The 17,868-nt window shown below is 44.3% G+C and overlaps 1 protein-coding gene across 3 annotated transcripts in view; it reads left to right on the forward strand.

Annotated features, from left to right (window-relative positions):
* The first annotated feature begins 2,940 nt into the window (after window positions 1-2,940).
* The window catches only part of LOC311443817 (uncharacterized protein), a 30,590-nt gene continuing 15,662 nt past the window's right edge, over window positions 2,941-17,868 (forward strand). For all 3 annotated transcript variants that reach the window (XR_014697519.1, XM_084534331.1, XM_084534332.1), the window contains exons 1-10: window positions 2,941-3,303; window positions 3,620-3,659; window positions 6,632-6,716; window positions 8,005-8,111; window positions 9,430-9,488; window positions 10,557-10,667; window positions 13,213-13,343; window positions 14,136-14,260; window positions 15,233-15,338; window positions 16,757-16,955. Coding sequence is in view for 2 of the 3 variants with exons in the window: in XM_084534331.1 (XP_084390457.1) it covers window positions 3,210-3,303; window positions 3,620-3,659; window positions 6,632-6,716; window positions 8,005-8,111; window positions 9,430-9,488; window positions 10,557-10,667; window positions 13,213-13,343; window positions 14,136-14,260; window positions 15,233-15,338; window positions 16,757-16,955 (1,057 nt within the window). In the remaining variant the exon portion in view is untranslated. The remainder of the gene's footprint in view (window positions 3,304-3,619; window positions 3,660-6,631; window positions 6,717-8,004; window positions 8,112-9,429; window positions 9,489-10,556; window positions 10,668-13,212; window positions 13,344-14,135; window positions 14,261-15,232; window positions 15,339-16,756; window positions 16,956-17,868) is intronic.

A 17,868-nucleotide genomic window follows, 5' to 3' on the forward strand; every position in this document is an offset into this window, starting at 1 on the left:
TCTGAGTAGTGCAATGTGTTTATGGAAACAAAATCTTTCGCGTCTCTCCCTGTAGGAGTATCTGATCGGGTGTGAGCGGAATGGCAGTTGGTGGGTTTTGTTTAAATGAGGTGTTTCTGACTTGGCCAGATCGAGTGCTTGCATTGGGGCTCCCGGTATGGTTTGGCTGGTTTAAATGACAAGACTCGGAAAACTTATGAAGGCTTTCCCAAAAATAAAACAGTAGAATGATCATGACATTTAGTCTTCCACATGGTCTGTAAGCCAACTGAACAACCTCCGTTGTAAAGATTTCTTGCAGGAGTCTCTTGCTGCCGCCTTCCTTTGATATCCAGAGCATCCGTGATATACTGCTGCAGTGTGGTGATGCTGAGCTCAGAGAACTGAGAAGAGCACAGGTTTTTGCTATTGCAGTAGCACTGCAAAGGGAGCCTAACCTGAGCATGGGTAGTGTGTTCAGGAAACAAATCACTGGTTTATGGAGAGGATTGTGAATGCAGGACAATGCAGCCTTTTGTGTGTGTTAACAGGCGAACTTTGTCGCTGTGAAAGCAGGACTTAAAATTAAAGCCCTCGGTTCATCCCTGAGGGGAAATGTTGCATTCCCAAAATAGGCACGTGCAACACTTGATGTTGAAAATTGGTGTCCTCAGCTGTTTTGGACAAATACAGGAGCACCTGGGTTTACGTGCTGTTTAGGCATGTAACTGTTATTGAATATTATTTGAGAAATTTGGAGAACGTTCCTTTGTTGCTGTGCCAAATATAGGAACGTTTGGCTGAGCCATGGAGTTGATCCAATTAGGACTTAGGAGCTGTGTTTGCTTAGACTACTGCAAAGGTCCATCTTAAGAACATTTGGGATTTGGCTCCCACTTCTACTATTGGAAGGTAGTTTCAGTCCTTTTCAGTAATGAAGCTTATTATAATGTCCATGCCAATTCATTTAGAATGTTATGCGTCCTTCCTATCAGTATTGGTCATCACAAACTGTTGAAATGTTCCAGATGAGTTCATTTTTCTAGTTAAGCTTTATAGAGACCCTTAAATCTTCTTAGTCCTCACTTGCTAGACAAAATGCTAATCTGCTTTCAAAAGCAAAATTCTGTTTCTGATCATCCTGCTTTCTTTCCATTTGCTTGCATTTATTCCAGTTCAAGTTAATTTTCTTTCAATATGGGTGACTAAAAAGGATCTGGTGTTCCAGATAATGGCTAATGTCTATAGCATGGCTAATGGCACCAGGTATAGTAATGTAATAGTTTTCTCTTCTGTGAGAATAATGTGACTCATTAAACTTAAAGGATCACATTTGTTTCCTTAATGGCTCTATTGTATTTCTGATTTATAACCAGTCTGATAAATTTTGGAGTTTCTCTCTTCAGTCAATTCCAGTTAGGAGCTCCCAACAGACACTCTTGTCACTAGTCCCATCATTTCAGACTCATCGTGTGATATTTCTGTACTGTTGAATTTTGTGATGATGCTTATTTTACACCAGCCCTCGCAGTCTGGTGGGAGCTTTTGTTGTGGCACTAGGATGCCCAGCGGTTGTGTTGAATGCCCAATTTGAGATGCTTTGAAGCCGTTCCACTTGCAGAATATAGGCTATTAGGACTTTCTGCAAACAATAGCCTTTTTAACATTCCTAAAGTTGAGTGCATAAAGTGGCTGAGAGAACTCAAATCACATATGGGCACGGCTCAGAGAGACTGCAGCGATGTGGGACACTTCAGCAGGGCAGCTCGTGAGCTTAATTCCATGCTGGTCTACATAGCTGAACGCTTCATCCTTTGTCAAAGACAAATTTAGCTTGACCCTAAAATGACTGCCATTGGACCGTGAAATCAGTAGCCACAGAGTGTCACTCCAAATCTTAATCTGAGCAAGTTTATGAAGTGCAAAGGTGTAAAGTGGAAACTGAGGAGTCAGCTGCTCTTTCCATCAAAGTATAAATTAGTTCTTTTCAAATCGAATTTAATTTCTATTGAGTTTTATTTTTTAGCTCAAGTGCTGTTTTGGGACTGTCTGGGGGGAAAAAAATACCCTAAACTCTGTAAATAGGCAACAAGAGTTGTTGGCCACTGCACAGGCTCTGTGTGAGTGGCAATTTTCCGCCAGAACATTTTTCATTACCGCTGGCTGTGTATCACCAAGGGGCCTCGGGGCTGCTCTCAGGCTCCGTGTTTTCCTGTGGAACTGTTGCCTGATTTCCAGCCCCATTGCTGTGGTGAGCGTACAGCAGTGTTTCTTTCTGCCCGTAGCAGAAAATGGAGCAAGGAGGAAAGAAGAGCTGGTTAGCCTCGCTCAGACCACTAGGAGAAGAGATGCTCTTCAGGTACTTTTTTGATGTAATATTTTGTTGTTTTTCAGTGCATGGAAAAGGCAACTTTATCAGTCTTGGATTATGATGAAAGGATAAAGGCAACTTTATCACTCTTGGAATATCATTTGAGTATGGTTGTTTTTGGTAGCATCGGTTAACGCTGGAAATCTCATCACTGTAAGTTTCTGTGTAGCTGTGGTGGAATTAAGAGCGCTGAGGGCTGCTGATGTGCAGCCTACACCTGAACTGCGTGATTCTGTCAGAAGCTACCCCAGAGCTCAGGGCTACAGAAGAGCAATTTTGGGGAGCTGTGGCTTGAGCCCGTAACGCGCTGTCCTCGGCTGTGAGGTGTGAAGCCAAAAACCGGGGCACGTGAGCCCCTCACCACACAGGGAGATGCTCCACAGACCCCGGGGCGCTTCGTGAACACCCCACAACCCCACCACGCCCCCCCCACAGCCCCCGTGCGCTGCCCCCTCAGCGCCATCCCCGGCCCGCCCGTGCCTGAGGCGCGGCGACGGGAGGAGGGGGGGGGGGGGGCGGGCTGGCGGCTGCCCGCCATCTTCTCTCAGCGCATGCGCCCCCCGCCCCGCGCATGCGTCCCCCCCGTTCCCCTTCCCCTCAGCGCCGGACCCCGCTTTTGTGGCGGCGGGCGGGCGGCGCCAGGGCCGGGGCCCGCCGGCCTCCTCCCGCGGCAGGAGCCATGGCGGCGCCGTAGCCCCGCCGCCCGCGGCCCTCCCCGCCCCGCAGCGGGCGCAGCGGATGCGCGGCCTCGCCTCGGGCCGCGGCGGGAGCGTAGCGGGGCCCGGGGGAGGCCGCTGCTCGCCCTCCTCCTCCTCCTCGTCGTCGTCGTCGTCCCGCTCCCCTCAGCCCCCCGGCGGCCATGGCCACCGAGCTGGAGCCGCCGGCGGCCGGCGCGGTGCAGGGCGCGGCGCCGCTGGAGGCGGAGGAGGACGAGGAGCACTGGCTGTACGGGGGTAGGTACCGCCGGGCTGCGGGCGGCTTCCCCGCTTCATCCCTTTATTTCGCCCCCCCTCGGCGCCCTACAGCTCCCTAAAGACCCGCCTGAAGCTCCTCGGGCGCTGCTTCCCCGTGTTGGTGCCCGGGCCTGGGGTGCGTGCTTCACACGGGAGCCTCCAGCCGGGCTTTGTTTGCTTCTGGCTGAAATTTATCCCGGGGAGAGCCTGGGGGTTACGCCGCCCTGTCACTCCGTGACGCGTTTTGTGCCTCAGCTCAGCCTCCTTCCCTCCACGCCACTAACTTTGCTTCTCGTTATTGTTGTTGTTTCCACAGACGACACCACTGGCAAGCAAGAAGATGGACCAATTTCGGGGTAAGTGCAGGGGCTGTTTGCTCATCGTAGGGCTGTGTGTTACACAGAAGGTCGCCTTGTGCTCAGTGTAGCGTGATGAGTGCCTCAGAGCAGAGCCGTTGCCAGCAGCAGCATCCCTTCCCCATCCCACGGGGTCATCCCCAGCTGCCAGCCTTGGCCCGGCGCAGCATTTACACGTCTGGAAGACAATCTGGGTTAGTCCACTGAATTAAGCTAAAACTAACTCTTTCTCCCCCTTTTTTCCCCAAAATTAGGTTTAAATCAGATCTGTTTTCCAGTTTAATTCTCAGGAAAAAGAGGGTGGCTTGGGGGTGGGACTTTGTGCTGGCCTGGTGGTGTTAAAACTGTGGCATGTGCTTTAGCCTGGAAAAGCTAAAAGCTTCGAGCCTTAGGTTAAAATCTTGATGTGATCAAATCAATAAATTATTTGAGGTTTCTGAAGTACATGGTTTGGGACCAAACCATGAAAAAAAATGAAAGCTCTGGGGATAACTGAACGATCAGCATTGCTTTCTGTGTATGGAACTACTTATTGCCTGCTTTTCTCAACCATAACTCCCCTGTAGTTGTGGCAGCGTGTTCTGCACCAGCAGAGTTTTCTCTCATCAGAGATGCTCTGTTTGCTGTTTTTAAATACAAAGTGGTTTTCAGAGGAGATGTTCACTGAGCTTCTGTGTGCTCAGTACCTTCACAAGTTCAGTGTCACGTTTACTGTCCTTTAAGGTCATTGTAAATCCCGTATCTGGAATTTCTGAGATTGTTACAGGTGCTATCCCACTTCTGGAGTAAGAATCCTGTGCCTACGGAATATGACAAATTGTCCAAAAATAAATTTTAGGCAGATGCGGTAAATGTTTACCAAAAACATCAAAATAAGCTTCGTGAGAAGGAACAACCCTTAGTTTAGATATTTGCTGCTAGCTTGCTTGAAACTATTGTTCCTTTTCCCTTTCTTCTGCATATCATTTTATCTTAAAAACAGGATTTACAATCTGTGTTTCCAGCAACCTCAAGCACTATATCTACAGTAACACTGCAAAACGTGCGAAAGCAAAGAACTGGTGGTCACACCAGCACACTCCCCCTACCCTTTCGCACAATGCAAATCTTCCTAAACGAAGAGATGTGGGATGCTTTAAGAAAATAACTGTTTGCTGTGCTGCTAGCAGCTATCGTGCACGTCTCTACCCATGAGGCAGAAATTAGTGTAGGGCAGGACCCAGTACCCATGAACAGTCCTTAGTCTAAAAGATGCTCTGAATACTAACAGGCTGTGCAGGATGCTGTTATGTCAGCAGTGCACGGGGTTTGTGTTGGCATCCCAAGGAAATTAAACAGCTTTGGCATTTCATGCAGCTGATGGCTGTGGCCCTGTCAGGTTGTTCATTCCTAGGAAGCAAACAGGTTAGGGAACGACTGTTACTTAGCAAATGTTTATTTGAACTCCGATTCATAAATTTTAATGCACACCCACAGATACTTCATGTGACTTGAAGCTGAAGGTAATACTTGTCACTCTTCCTTAATTCAGTCATCTTGGATTCTTAACAAAATTCTGGGGTTGAGGTCAATGTTACAAGTAGCTTGGATGTGGCAAACAAAATGCGAAAGTTTTTGGAACCCATCTGTGAAATTTCCTGCAGTGGTACATCTTCTGGTCCTTGTGCAATAGCCTGTATCTTTGAAATACTCTTAGAAGCTGATTTTTCTCTTAGACATCTTTGCTAATTTTTATAACCAAACGTGTCTTCGACTATCACCTCAGGAACATGGCAAAAATGGGACCTGTGTTTCCTTGGTCAGCTGCTGAACCTTCATCCATCGTCTTTGATCTTGGCTTGATTATTGCAGTTCTCTGTGCATGTGGCTTTTGCGGTTTGGGAGCTTCAGTGATTGCTCACATTGTTCTTGTCTGTTGTTGTTGTCCTTTTTTATGGTCAATAACTGCTGTCTGAGTTGTGTTACTGTGATCTTTGGCTTACCTGTTTGGTGTCTCCTTTCCTGCAGCCTCTGAAATGGCTTTAATCTGATCAGTGTTTGGATTCTGTTAGGTGTGACATGTTTCTTATTGAAGATAACCTTGTGTATCTTTATTATCCAACATGGGCTTTAAAATTAATAGCAAAGTGTTTTTTTCCCCACAAAGCACTGGTGGCAGAACTGAGTTTCCTGGGCTTGGGCTATTGGAATAGGCTCATGAAAAGCCAGAATTAATTTGAAGTTCTGCTGGGTTTTACTGATGACATGAGAGAACGACCACTCTTCATATTCTGGTTTTGTAGCATTTAGCATACTCTTTTCTAGCATGTGTATGCCAGTTTGACTTTCTTGCTTGGCAAATGTGGTAAACAATGTTAGCGTCGGTACCAGCTCTTTAATCGGAGGCAAATCTGAAGCTGGCTGTTGCATTAGGACAAACCTGTAAGGAATGAGGAGGTTGGGTGCAAACTTGTCCATCGTTTCTTCAGTAATGAGTGGTTACAATGCAATGCAAGCAATTTGTTGGAAGGCTAAAACCATTTTCTCTCTAATTTCTACTGGGTAAACGTCCTTATTGCTTACTAGACGCGTATAATTATTAGCAGCCTTAGGACAAGATGAGGTTTTGTTTATGCTGTGGACACTTAGTTATGGTCTCACTCCTCTCAGCTGTGATTGTGCTGAACCAAAACTGAAAGGTATTACAGCTGCCACGTGTATTAGCTGTTGAGTTGTGTTGGGTTAGGCAGGCTTGTTGCCTGTCTGGCGTTCTTTGGAAGCACTAAACTTACTCTTCCCAACAAAAGCAAAGCCAAGCAAGGATGATTAATTTTTTTGTCATGTTTTTTAGCTAACTGCCAGCAGAATAAACACACTACATGAATAAAGCCATTGTATGAAAGTCACTGGGACAAATGCATTAGAAATGTTTGTAGTTAAACCTCTAGATCAGGCTCATGCACTTACTTTTCTGTATCTGTTGCATTTACTAGACACGCAGAATCTTCTCATCCTTTGCAAGATGCTCCTCAGGAGAGCCGGCCTGTCAGCAATGAAGACCGAGAGATGTCACAACATGTAAGTGTTCCACTGCAAACTGGAGACATACTTGTTCTGCTTGTAAATACTCACGGGTGAAAAACTGTGTGTGTGAAGATGCTGCTGCTGCTGCCTGACGCGTGGCAGTGGGAGTGTCCTGGCAGTAGATTCTCACAGGTGACTACAGCAGCAGGCTTCTTGCATACAAGAAGCAATATTGCGCAGCAGTACTTGGTCTGAGTGTTGCTTATGCCCCCTGAAGCTGCAAAGGAAGGCTTCTGATGCTGCAGTCTGAAAGGAAAAGCAGAGCATGGTGTTGCCTCCAGCCCAATATTTAATATGACTTTGGGGTGAGTAAAATAGAGAAAACACAGGCATAGAAGGCCCGAAGTCCTGGGATTGCTGGGGTTCTAGACTTTCTTACATTCTTCCTTAGACCTCGGCTCATTGCTGAACGTGTAGGAGCGGTCTTGTTCCTCCACTCCCTTCAGTCTTCTTGGTGGGTTCATTTTCTGCCACTGTGGTGTGTCGAGAGGGCTCATGGAGAGTTCTGACAACCCTGTGTGCCATGGAAAAGGAGGGAGTGTTGAGAACACCTTTCTCATAACCATTTTGTAGTGGTAAAGTGTTAATGCAGCTCATGAAGCTTACAAAACTGCACTGCTGGGTATCTGGAAGACTTGTGTTGCTCTTGTGCCCCAGAAGTAAGGGTTTTTTCTTGATTGCAGTGGGAGCTGCACTGGAGTCAAACCAGCAACTGCGGAGATCTTGTGTAAAGTTAAGGAACTCAATGTGCTGAATAAGCCAAGCAGAGCTCTTCAGCGGCTTCCTGCTGCAAAGTTTTAGTGAGGGAATATTTGGTCCAAGGTGCTTAGGAGAAGGCTGGTGAATATATTTTGGTGACTTTGTTTGCAATTTTATGCTTTGACCGTGGACCGGTGAAGGAGGTGTGTCAGGACACTGCTAGCTGTTCTGAAGAAAGTAGGGGAAGGGAACTCTGGGATGTGTTGCAGTTCTTTGAACTGAGGTTAAACTGGTGCCACCTTGAGAAGTATTAATTTGGTTCTCATCGAGGGTCACTTCTTCAAAGGACAGCAGTTTTTTCATGGCCACCTGTCTATTTATATTGAAGGTTGGTTACTTCCATGCTTTTTGTGTCCATCAGCAACTTTGAAAAGCCTTGGAGTGCAATAGGAAACGATGTCTTTATATCAGAATCATTCTTTATAACATCATCAGACGAGCATTGTAAGATTAGAATTAATGTCCAGGGAAGCTTCTCAGTTTCATATGTTAATAAGTTCCTGTGTGTTTTTATTATTGCAAGGCCCTTCCGAGTGGTGAAGATGATGAAGAAGACAGTGATAGCGACAGCGATGATGATGACGTGAAGGTTACTATTGGCAATATTAAAACGGGAGCACCATCGTACATGTATGTATTGCGATTATCCTGACAATTTTTGATCCAAAGTAGGTCTAGTGCATTGATTGGGATTGAAAGTAGGGATGAGAACTAATCTGTTTTATGGGAGACGTGGGAATAATGGCCAGAATGCAGAACTGGGGTTAGAAGCTGACGGGCAGTTCTGTCCTGGAATTGCTTGTTGGAAAATCAGCCCATAAAATCAGAATGATAACGGCAGAGCTGTTGTTGGAAAATGAGCTAAGTAATTATTATTGCTTGATCAAGCAAAGTCAAAGTTGGAAAGTTACATTTAACTTATCATCTGTGAAAACTTCAAGAAGGAAAGTCTGTGTTGTTAAGACTTTGCAAAAGCTGTGAACTGACTGATTTCAGCTCTCTGGTTTTTCATGATTCAGAAATGGTGAGGCTGAATTTGCAAACCAGGAAATGCTGTCACTGACTTAAAATTATACCTAATTTGCACTCAATAAAAATAATAATACAGCATTTTTGCTTGATGTTAGCAGCCTTATTCTTAAAGAAACAACTTGCATATGCTTTGCAGCACGTTCTATTTTTTTTATTTCATGGATAACTTCCTTCTCTTGTGGTAGAGGTGGTATGAGCCTGGAGGATTACCTGAATAGTAATGCTCCATCCATTCTGGCAGAAGTTCACTAGGTTTTTGCAGAAAGCCTTTCTGAAATCTGATTCGTCTACCTTTCTTTCCTCATTCTGTGATAAAAGGTGCAGCTTCAATTTCCGTGTTGTTCTGTTCCATTTGAATAATTCTAGGCAAGTTCCTGAGCAGAAGGTTAACAACCATTCTGTGAAATACCTTTTCGTTCTTAATAAAGAAAACCTGCGTGTATTATGATGTTAGTCACTAGGCATGTTTCCTGGGTTTCAAGCGTTAGCGTTAGGGAGAACCATGGTAAATCATGGAATCATTTAGGTTGGAAAAGACCTCTAAGATCATCAGGTCCAACTATTAACCTAGCACTGCCAAGTCAACCACTAGACCGTGTCCCTAAGCGCTACGTCTACAGTCTTTTGAATACCTCCAGGGGTGGTGACTCAACCGTTTCCCTGTGCAGCCTGTTCCAATGCCTCACAACCCTTTCAGTGAAGAAATGTTTCCTAATATCCAACCTAAACCTCCCCTCGTGCAACTTGGGGCCATTTCTGAAGGTGTTCCAACTTAGTATTAAAAATCTCAGAGAGGCATGAATAAACCCAAGTGAACAAAGTATCTTCTGAAGGACGTCAGGACTTGAATGTATTTTCTGTGAGAACCTCTAAATAATTTGTTTGAATACCAATCTAGTGATTCTTTTCCATATAGGGGAACTCCTATGAATCTAAACTTAAAAACGGGTAGAGGCTATGGAGCATCAGCTTCAGGTATTGCTCATTTTTATCCTACACATTTTTTCAGTATTTCACTTCTCTGACAGACAGCTGGAACAGCTGCAAATCTTGTTCTCTGTTCAGAAGGATATGAAATTAGTGAATCTGATGTAAAGTAGGAATAATAAATAGCTTTCCCTAAAGCTAAGGATTCCTGGGGCAGCCTGGGTGTCCAAGGTGCAGTGGATTGATTTGATTAGCGATCGCTGAATCAGCTGACTACAATTCTGTTTAAACTGGAATAACCTACATTGATTACTACTTCTGTTGTCAAAAAACAGAATATTTCTAAGCTGTGTTGTTGCACTGAGGCCAAACGTGCTATGTTGCCTGAAGAAGAACTTTAACTTTATGGTCAACATACCGTGCTGCCTGCAGCATAAGATATTAAAATACAAAAACAGACTCTGGCCTTGAGTGTTACCTGGAACACTCCATGAATGGAATTTTCCTTACCATTCAGTTTAATTTGTACAGTATATTGGGACCTGGATTCTGTCCTTCCTCGTGTGTAAGACTGTCCTTCTGTGGGCTTCATAAACTTCCTTCCATTAATTTCTTTGTGCAAATGACACATCTGACTGAGGAGACGAGCACAAATTCCCCTTGGAGATTCTGAACCCACTGGGTTATTGCTGACTCCAGTGAATACATTGTCGTCTTAAGACTGATCCTGAAAAAGTCTTTTGTTTTAAGAAAATGTGCATGTCTTGGGAGGGAAAAATAAATATTTTGCCTGGGGAGAAGAATAAAGTTATTTCATTCATTCAGAGTAAATAGCATGCATGCTGTAATAATTTATTCCGTTTGTCTGTTGTACCAGTCTGTGTTGAATTTGCCTCTCTGCTGTGCGACTGCAAGTGCAGTCAGTATACCCTGACTGTTTATTTTTAGAGTGACTACAATATTTTTTATTAAAAACCTGATTGCAGTTACCTACGTGTCATAAAGCCAGCACTGAATTCAGAGTAGTGCTTTTTCTTAACTGGAGTAATTTGTTCAGCAAATTAGTGGATTAAAGGCATTGCATTAAAGGTAGTAACAGTTTCTCTCTCTCCAAAGCCAAGTTGCAGCCCAAAGGTATTGATTTAGATGCCGCAGGGAATATAAATGGATTGCCTGTTATAGAAGTGGATTTAGATTCATTTGAAGACAAACCATGGAGGAAACCAGGTGGGGCCTCACAGTTCTTGTGGTAAATATTTTCCGCAGTTTTAGTTGTCTTTGTAATTGTATGTGTAATTCCTGTTCATTTATTGCTGCCAAGGAAGGGGGAAGCCTGAAGAACTTACTTTGCTCAGCCTCTGATGCCTGTCTAGACAACTGGTGACATTTCCTGATAGATCAGGCCATGCTTTTACCTACAATTGGGTTACATTTACTCTATTAATTTCCATTCCTAAAGGGAACAATTATTTTTTTTTATTGCTCAATTTCATTAATTCACTAGTTCCAGAAAACATTGTGCTGATATCAGTGCAATAGAATTTGTTGGCCTTAAAGTGGGATGAAGATTTGGCTGTTGGTTATATGTGGTCACCTCTTCGCATGCAGCAGCTTGCTTATTCTGTCATACCATGGCCAAGCTCACAGCCACCCCCGTGCAACCTTCTCACTTGGGCCCTGGGGAAAGTACCCCAAGAAGAGGGCAGTGGTGGGAATCGCCACGCAGCCACAGATAATGGGAAGCAGGCTTTTGCTATTGAATTTTCCTGCTCCAGACCGTTAACTGAAGGAGAAGAAAACACTTTCTACTCTGACAAGGCTAGGATTTTTCTTTCAGAAAAGCAGCAGTGCCTAATTCTTTACCCCCAGGTGTATGACTGTTAGCAAGCAGTCACCACTTCTCATGTCTACAGCATTATCTAGGCAGCATACAGGCCGGTCTCTCACATACACAGTCTCTTTTGTCTTCCTCATTTGTGTTAGGGAGATTTCTCCTCTTGTATGACAGCTGTAAGATACTACAAGTAATCTCTTATAGCAAATTCAGAAGAAAAAAAAATAAAGAAACTAAAGAGATCTGAATTTTTGCTATGCTAATGTAATAAAATGTTTAACAAAATGTTAGCCAAAGCATAAAATCCACTCGCCTCTTCTCAGAAATAATCCTTCTCCCCACCAGCCCCTCTACATTATTTGTCTTTCAGAAATACAACTATGGTTAGTAAGTAGTACTTTTATAAAGTTGTCTGTGGTATGTTTATGATATTTCTTGCCGACCTGAATGAAGGGCATCAGAGCATAGCAGTGCAATTACCTACGTTGATGTGTCACGGTATCAAACCAGCAGTAAGCGCTCTGTGATGAATAGTAGCTAGTACAGACATAATAGAAAACGTAGCCTTTCTTCTGCAGGGGATATCCCATTGATTGTGATGTGAGAAAGAGGGGGCTAGGAAGAAAAGAAGTTAGAAGGAAAACAAGGAAGTGAAGTTCAGAGATAAAGCATGGAAATGGTTGTGATCATGCTGACATCCCTGGACCAAAACGGAGCCAGCTAGCCTTAAAACAGTATTGAAGTGTGAATAGAGGGACGATGTCTGCAGAGGTGTGGCCCGTAAGTTTATTTTAGATGGCAAGTAAGTAGCTTGTTACTCAACAGCCTTTCAGGTTTATATCCTTTACACTGAATTGTTCAGCAGGTTGGGATCTGTACGTCAGGGAGAGGAAGAAACACGGCGTGGAAAAACTGATAGAGGGCTGAAATAAAGGCTGATAAAATAGATATGTAAATGTCACGCTGCTGAGTCTGTGGTGGTGAAATTTGCATGTTTGGGTGGCACACCAGGAAGAGTGGCCTACTGAGAAAGATAAACTTAAACCTCACTGGATAGATCCAACCTTTGCTTGCCCAGAGTGTTTTGCTTAGCCCTCCTGGATTGGCTGCTTGTTTTAAAATCTGTCTGGCTAGGAGTTTTGCAAGGAGGATGTGTGAAGGACATTCCAACAGGGCTAGGAGGTGCTGCGTAACGCTTCCTGCTGTGAGGGCTGCCTTACAGTCGCAGCTGTGTTTGTCCCTCTACATCTACCTTTTCCTGGCACGCAGTTTGTGGCCACCCCTCTTGCTCAGAAGTGTTGATGCTGAAATGGTCTGTTTTACAGGAGACTGAGTATCAAAGTAAGATAACAATCTTGGAAGGCCATAGTTAGGATTGTGACTGAACTGTAATTACATGTGTAGTATGAGCTCTATGGATAATACTAATAATAAAACTTTAGTCCCATTTCATCAAATGGCTGAGCCCCGCAGTCTCTGCTCAGATCCCCAAGGGCAGTGCTGGTCAGGAGCAAAACGTGCTGGCTGAGCTTCACCAAGAAGAGGTTCTGCGGCACCATCCCATGTTCATGGGGGTAGCTGGAATTGTTGTTCCTGTGCTCTCCTAAGACTCAGCTCATTGAGAAATTGCAGGAAACCAGTCTGAAAAAATCCAGTTGATGAATAAATGGTCAGAAGCATCTCTTTTAATAGTACGCATACATGCTGTATTCTATGTCCCAATTAGTCCCACTGCTGTTTTGGCTGTAGTCCCCCTCACGCCCCAAGATGCAGCAGTCTCAGCTGTGGCACAGCAGCTTTCTGACAGAATGAAATGAAGGGTAAGCTGCAGTCTGTAAATAAAGACGTGTTTTCTTAACTTCGTTTGAGATGTTAAAGGACAATTTGGGAATGTGAGCCTGCCAGAATCCCAATATTAATCTCTGCTGCCTTTGTCAGGGGCTGATCTCTCTGATTACTTTAATTACGGATTCAATGAAGAAACATGGAAAGCTTATTGTGAGAAGCAGCGACGGCTTCAGCTTGGGCTGGATCCTGCTCCTCCCATCAGCACTGAAAATAAGATCACGGTAGGTGATGGATGTGTTATTCCTGGGCATGGCTACCATAAAACTAGCCCTGAGTTTTTGTAATCACAGAGGTGAGAGTATAACAACACAAGGCAGCTTAACACTGAACTGTTCACCATTTGTTTCAGCAATGAGAAATACAAAAATATATCTTTAAAAACTAGATTTCTCTGCTAAAACTCTTTCCTCTGTGGAACAAACAGCTCCAGCAGCCTGGCAGGTTTGAACCACCAGAGGAGCAGGACTGGAGTGAATTCCTACTTGTCTTTGAAGCTACCAGCCATAGGGGAGTCTGGCTGGGAGATGCTGTGAATAGGAGAGTAGAATTGATGGAACTATGATTTCAAGGTTGGTCTGAGCAAAGCTGGGTATCCATGGCTGTTTTGCTATTGACTGTTGCAGTTGTACAGATTGTTGCAGTTCTGCATTTCATGTTTGGTGGCTGCCTGGGACACCAGCCTTTGAGTCCACCAGCTGGCCAGCAGTTGTTAATCTGAACTTGAACCAGTGAGCTGAGCAAGTATTAGTATTTTCAGTTCTGACTTGAGGACTATGAGAAACAGAACATGAGATTACTAAACTTCTGGACTTCTAATGGGAAAAAGCAGACAAAAGGTTGTCACAGCCAACTAGCTTACAGAAATGTCTGCCTCTTTGACTGTAGAATAGGTTTCTTGTTTGCAAGAGCCCTGTAGTTGTTTCTCAGTGGAGATCTTCAGTGAGACCACCTCTGATGCTCTGTTGGGTTGAAAGTAAAGGTATTAACTGTGTGTTATTTCTTTCCTTCCTTAGGTCCAGCAAGGAAGGACAGGAAATGCTGAAAAAGAGGTGGAAAACAATATAATCAAAACAGAATTCAAAACAGACTTCTTGGCTCTGGTGGGAGGACGCATGAAAGCTGGGCCTCCTCCTAATAGGTAAGAGAGGATGCAGACATAAAGCCTGGGTGCACTGTGTTCTTCACAGAGTTGCTCCTCCCACCTACGAGTAAAGATACCCGTGTTATCCCCAGTTTGGCGTTATATGGGGAGGGACACCTGTATTCCAGCTGAAGAGGCACATCTCTGGGATAGAAAAAAAAAACAAGGCAAATCCATCAGCTTTGAGGGCATACCTTGCTTGCTGCTTGTGCTTAGTTGGCTTATTCTTACTCCCACGATGTTAATCTTTGCCTTTAAGTGGAAGTGAATTTACATGTTTGGCAGCTGATGAGAGGAGCTATTGGTTTCTGAACCTGTGCACTGCACTGCTAGATGCGTGCTAATTTGTCTCTTCCTATAATGAGAAGATCCACAAGGCTGGACAAAGCAAAATGATTGAGTCATTTTGATTGACAGCCTCTGCAGGGAAAATCACTTCGACTTGTGAGGTGGTGTTTTTTTGTTCTTCGTTTTTTGTTTTTGTTTTTGTTTTAATCAAAAACTTCAGAAAAACAACCAGGAAGTTGTTTTTATGTGAAACCAGGAAGGCAATGGCTTTGAGGTCTCTGTTTCTGTTGTTTTATTCACGTTATGTCTTTTGCAAACTTACCTTGCAGAAATCAGTCTTGTATCCCAGCTTTTTCCAAATAAAGCTTTGCCTGAGAGACAACCAACTAAATGCTTTGAGTACAAGCTTCAAAGCTTTACTTATTCTGTTTGCATATAAGCACTTAGCTAGCATTTCTGTTGCTGTTCGTAGTGTCATCAAATTGGCCAGGTTTTTTTCCAGTTGTTGTGCATCTCTCCTAGACTTTCAAAAATCCACACCGCTGTAAAGAAGCTGATGCTATTCGAACTATACAGCATTTTTGTCCATTTCAACTAGCAGAAAGTACTGACACAAGGTTAGTAGAGCCTTTGGTCTTGTAATGTCTTTGAGCCTAAAAAGATGCATCTGCTTTGTACCAGGAAGCTGGGTGGGACAATTGATGTGATCGGTGGCCAGGCAGGCACAATTAGGAGAGTAGAAGGAAGACGTCGTGATAAGCATGCCTCTGAGGAAAACCCAATTCAGGTAAATGTTTTGAGCTGTCTTGACAAATTCTTGATTTTTACCGCACTTTTGGTGAACCCTGAGCAAATGTCTGTGTATTTCCTGGCCTCCCCTGTCACTGTTTCCACCTAGAAAGCAGTAGGTAGTGTATCCCTCTCACCTATAGTATACCCCTATTGCGTGTATTGCTTCGTTCTGCGGGTTGATTTAACTTCTTTGTTAAAAGCTTTACCTTGCTAAGGGCTAGGGTTTGTCCTTTCAAGCACTAGCCTTCCCCCTCGGTAAGGGCCGAGTTCCCTTTCTCATCCTCAGGGTGCGTAGCTGGGAGGCTCTTTTGTGGATTATCCCCTTCCGCTCTGCTGCCCCACCGCTGTTGGGTTGGAATTTCCAGTTCTGCAGTGGAGAACTACATGGGGCTTGCATTTCTTTGTGCTTTGAAGTAACATTCAGAGTAAGCATCATGAGACACAGCCCACACTTCAGATGTGGGGTGGGCCAGTGTTACTGGATCTTAAAAGAAATAAAAGCCTGGGGCTTCAGACTGGATCCAATCTTGTATGTCCAGTGTGTGTCCCTCATGTTCTGGTAGGCTTCTTTAGCAAGAACTTGTCTCTTAATCACCTTTCTCCTACTAACCATCCCTAATTCATTTTCTCTATCTCTCAGAACCTTTCCTCTGTCTAGACACAATTCCTGTTCCTGTTTTTACATGTGTTTTTACGGTCAGGTTACTTTTAGTGGTCAGTGCTCCAACTTCTACCAACAGTGGCCCAATAAAGAGTTTGTTAAAAGAAAGTTTGCTAGGAAATGGTGGTTGTTGCTCTCACCTACAAGTATTGATACCTGCATGGCCTAGTCATTCTGGTATCTGCATATTGATCATTCCTTCAACCGTAGCTCATGTGTCACCTACTTCTGTCAGAGATGTGAATCCATGTTTCCTCTCACCTACATGGACACAATCTTGAGCAGAATGTGGCCTCTTGTTGCCCTTGTGAAAGACAAACTGGATTTACAAAAAGAACAAAAAGATGACCAATAGGGAGCACTACAATGTCACCGTGAAAGCTGCCTGCCCTTAAGTTGAAGCCTGGGCAGGGCTGAAGTCCATTTGAGGATTAATTCAGCCACTCAACAGGGGAACAAAAGGTGTTGGTAACACTGAAATGTGCAACCATCTTGCAGTTATGTTATGCATGCAGCTTGAATCTAGTCTTGTTGCTGTTCTGCTTAAGATACTTTTTGAAGCATATTTCTTGCTTTGATCAACCTTCCTTCCTCCCCAGAGGGTGTTACCCCTGGGTCTAGCATAGCCTGACCTTGTTAGATATCACAATGCCTGTTTTGGTGAAATGCTCCCTTTATGCCAGCACAGTGAGGCCCTAGCTGTGGGAGCAAAGAGATTAAAATGCTGTCTTCTCTTTCCTCTGCCTTCCAAGGTTCTAGGAGATCATGGAAGCAAGCCACAGCCCCCACAGCAGCCCCAGCAGCCATCGCAGCCCCAGCAGCCCCCGCAGCAGCAGCCATTTGCACCACCAGCAGGCCCACCGCCGCCCCCACTCGCCGGGCCACCTCCACCACACTTCCTCCACCCTCCTCCACCAGTTACTTCTGTTCCACCTCCACTGCATCCCCCAGGTACGTGTTCACACAGCAGTTTGCAGCAGTCTGAGGCCGCAGGTTAGGACATCCCAGGCGTGCAGCAAATAAGGGTTTAATCAGTAGATGCTGTGAGGCAGTCAGGTAACAGGTCCTTGGGCTTGGCCATTATTCAGCATCTCCATCTGCCTTTTCAGCTGAACATTTAAATATTTATTATTTTTCAGCCCTTGAATATTTAAAAAAAAATTGACAGCTGTACCTTTAAAAAACTCTAGGCTTAGTTTCTGTGAGGAGCTTTTGGATGCTGTGGATCCTTTAGCTTTATTGATAAAGAAACGGCTTCTTGTTTATCTGTGGAGGAGGCTAAGAAAGCAGGAATTGCTGCCCTGTGCCAGACCAGCAGGCTGTTTAGTACAGGACCCTGTCTGGCTCTGACTGATTCCAAATGCTTCAAGGAAGATGCTGGAGCTGACAGTTCTGCGACAGCATCTCTAACAAAGAATTTTCCTCCTAATCCAGGTCAATTCTTGGTTGGTTTGTGCCTTGAAATACCAAAAAAAAAAAAAAAAAATGTATATTTGTTTCTGTGCATTTTATTGTATCTACAGCTGCTGCATGATGATGCTCCTAGAAGTGTCTCATAAGCGGACACGGTGGTGCTTCATTTAACAGCAAGATATTAACAATGTAAATGAGGTCTTTACCATGGGTTTTGGCCCAGTGCGTGTGGTCAGTCCTCAGCACTGGCACGTTTGCATGGCCAGATAACCAGATGGGTTTGTGTTAAGCTAAGAGCTTGAGGAGGCACTGAAGGTAAGTCCTGTGTCCCTGCAGTTACAGTCTGAGTGCTAAAACCTGTAGAAATACCTGAGGTAACATTTCTGTGCTTTTTTTTTTTTTTTTTTTTTTCCTATTTTCTTGTCTTGAACACCAAGTTATAGAACAGTTT

The sequence above is a fragment of the Aythya ferina genome (assembly GCF_964211825.1).
Source record: "Aythya ferina genome assembly, chromosome: 13".
NCBI lineage: Eukaryota > Metazoa > Chordata > Aves > Anseriformes > Anatidae > Aythya > Aythya ferina.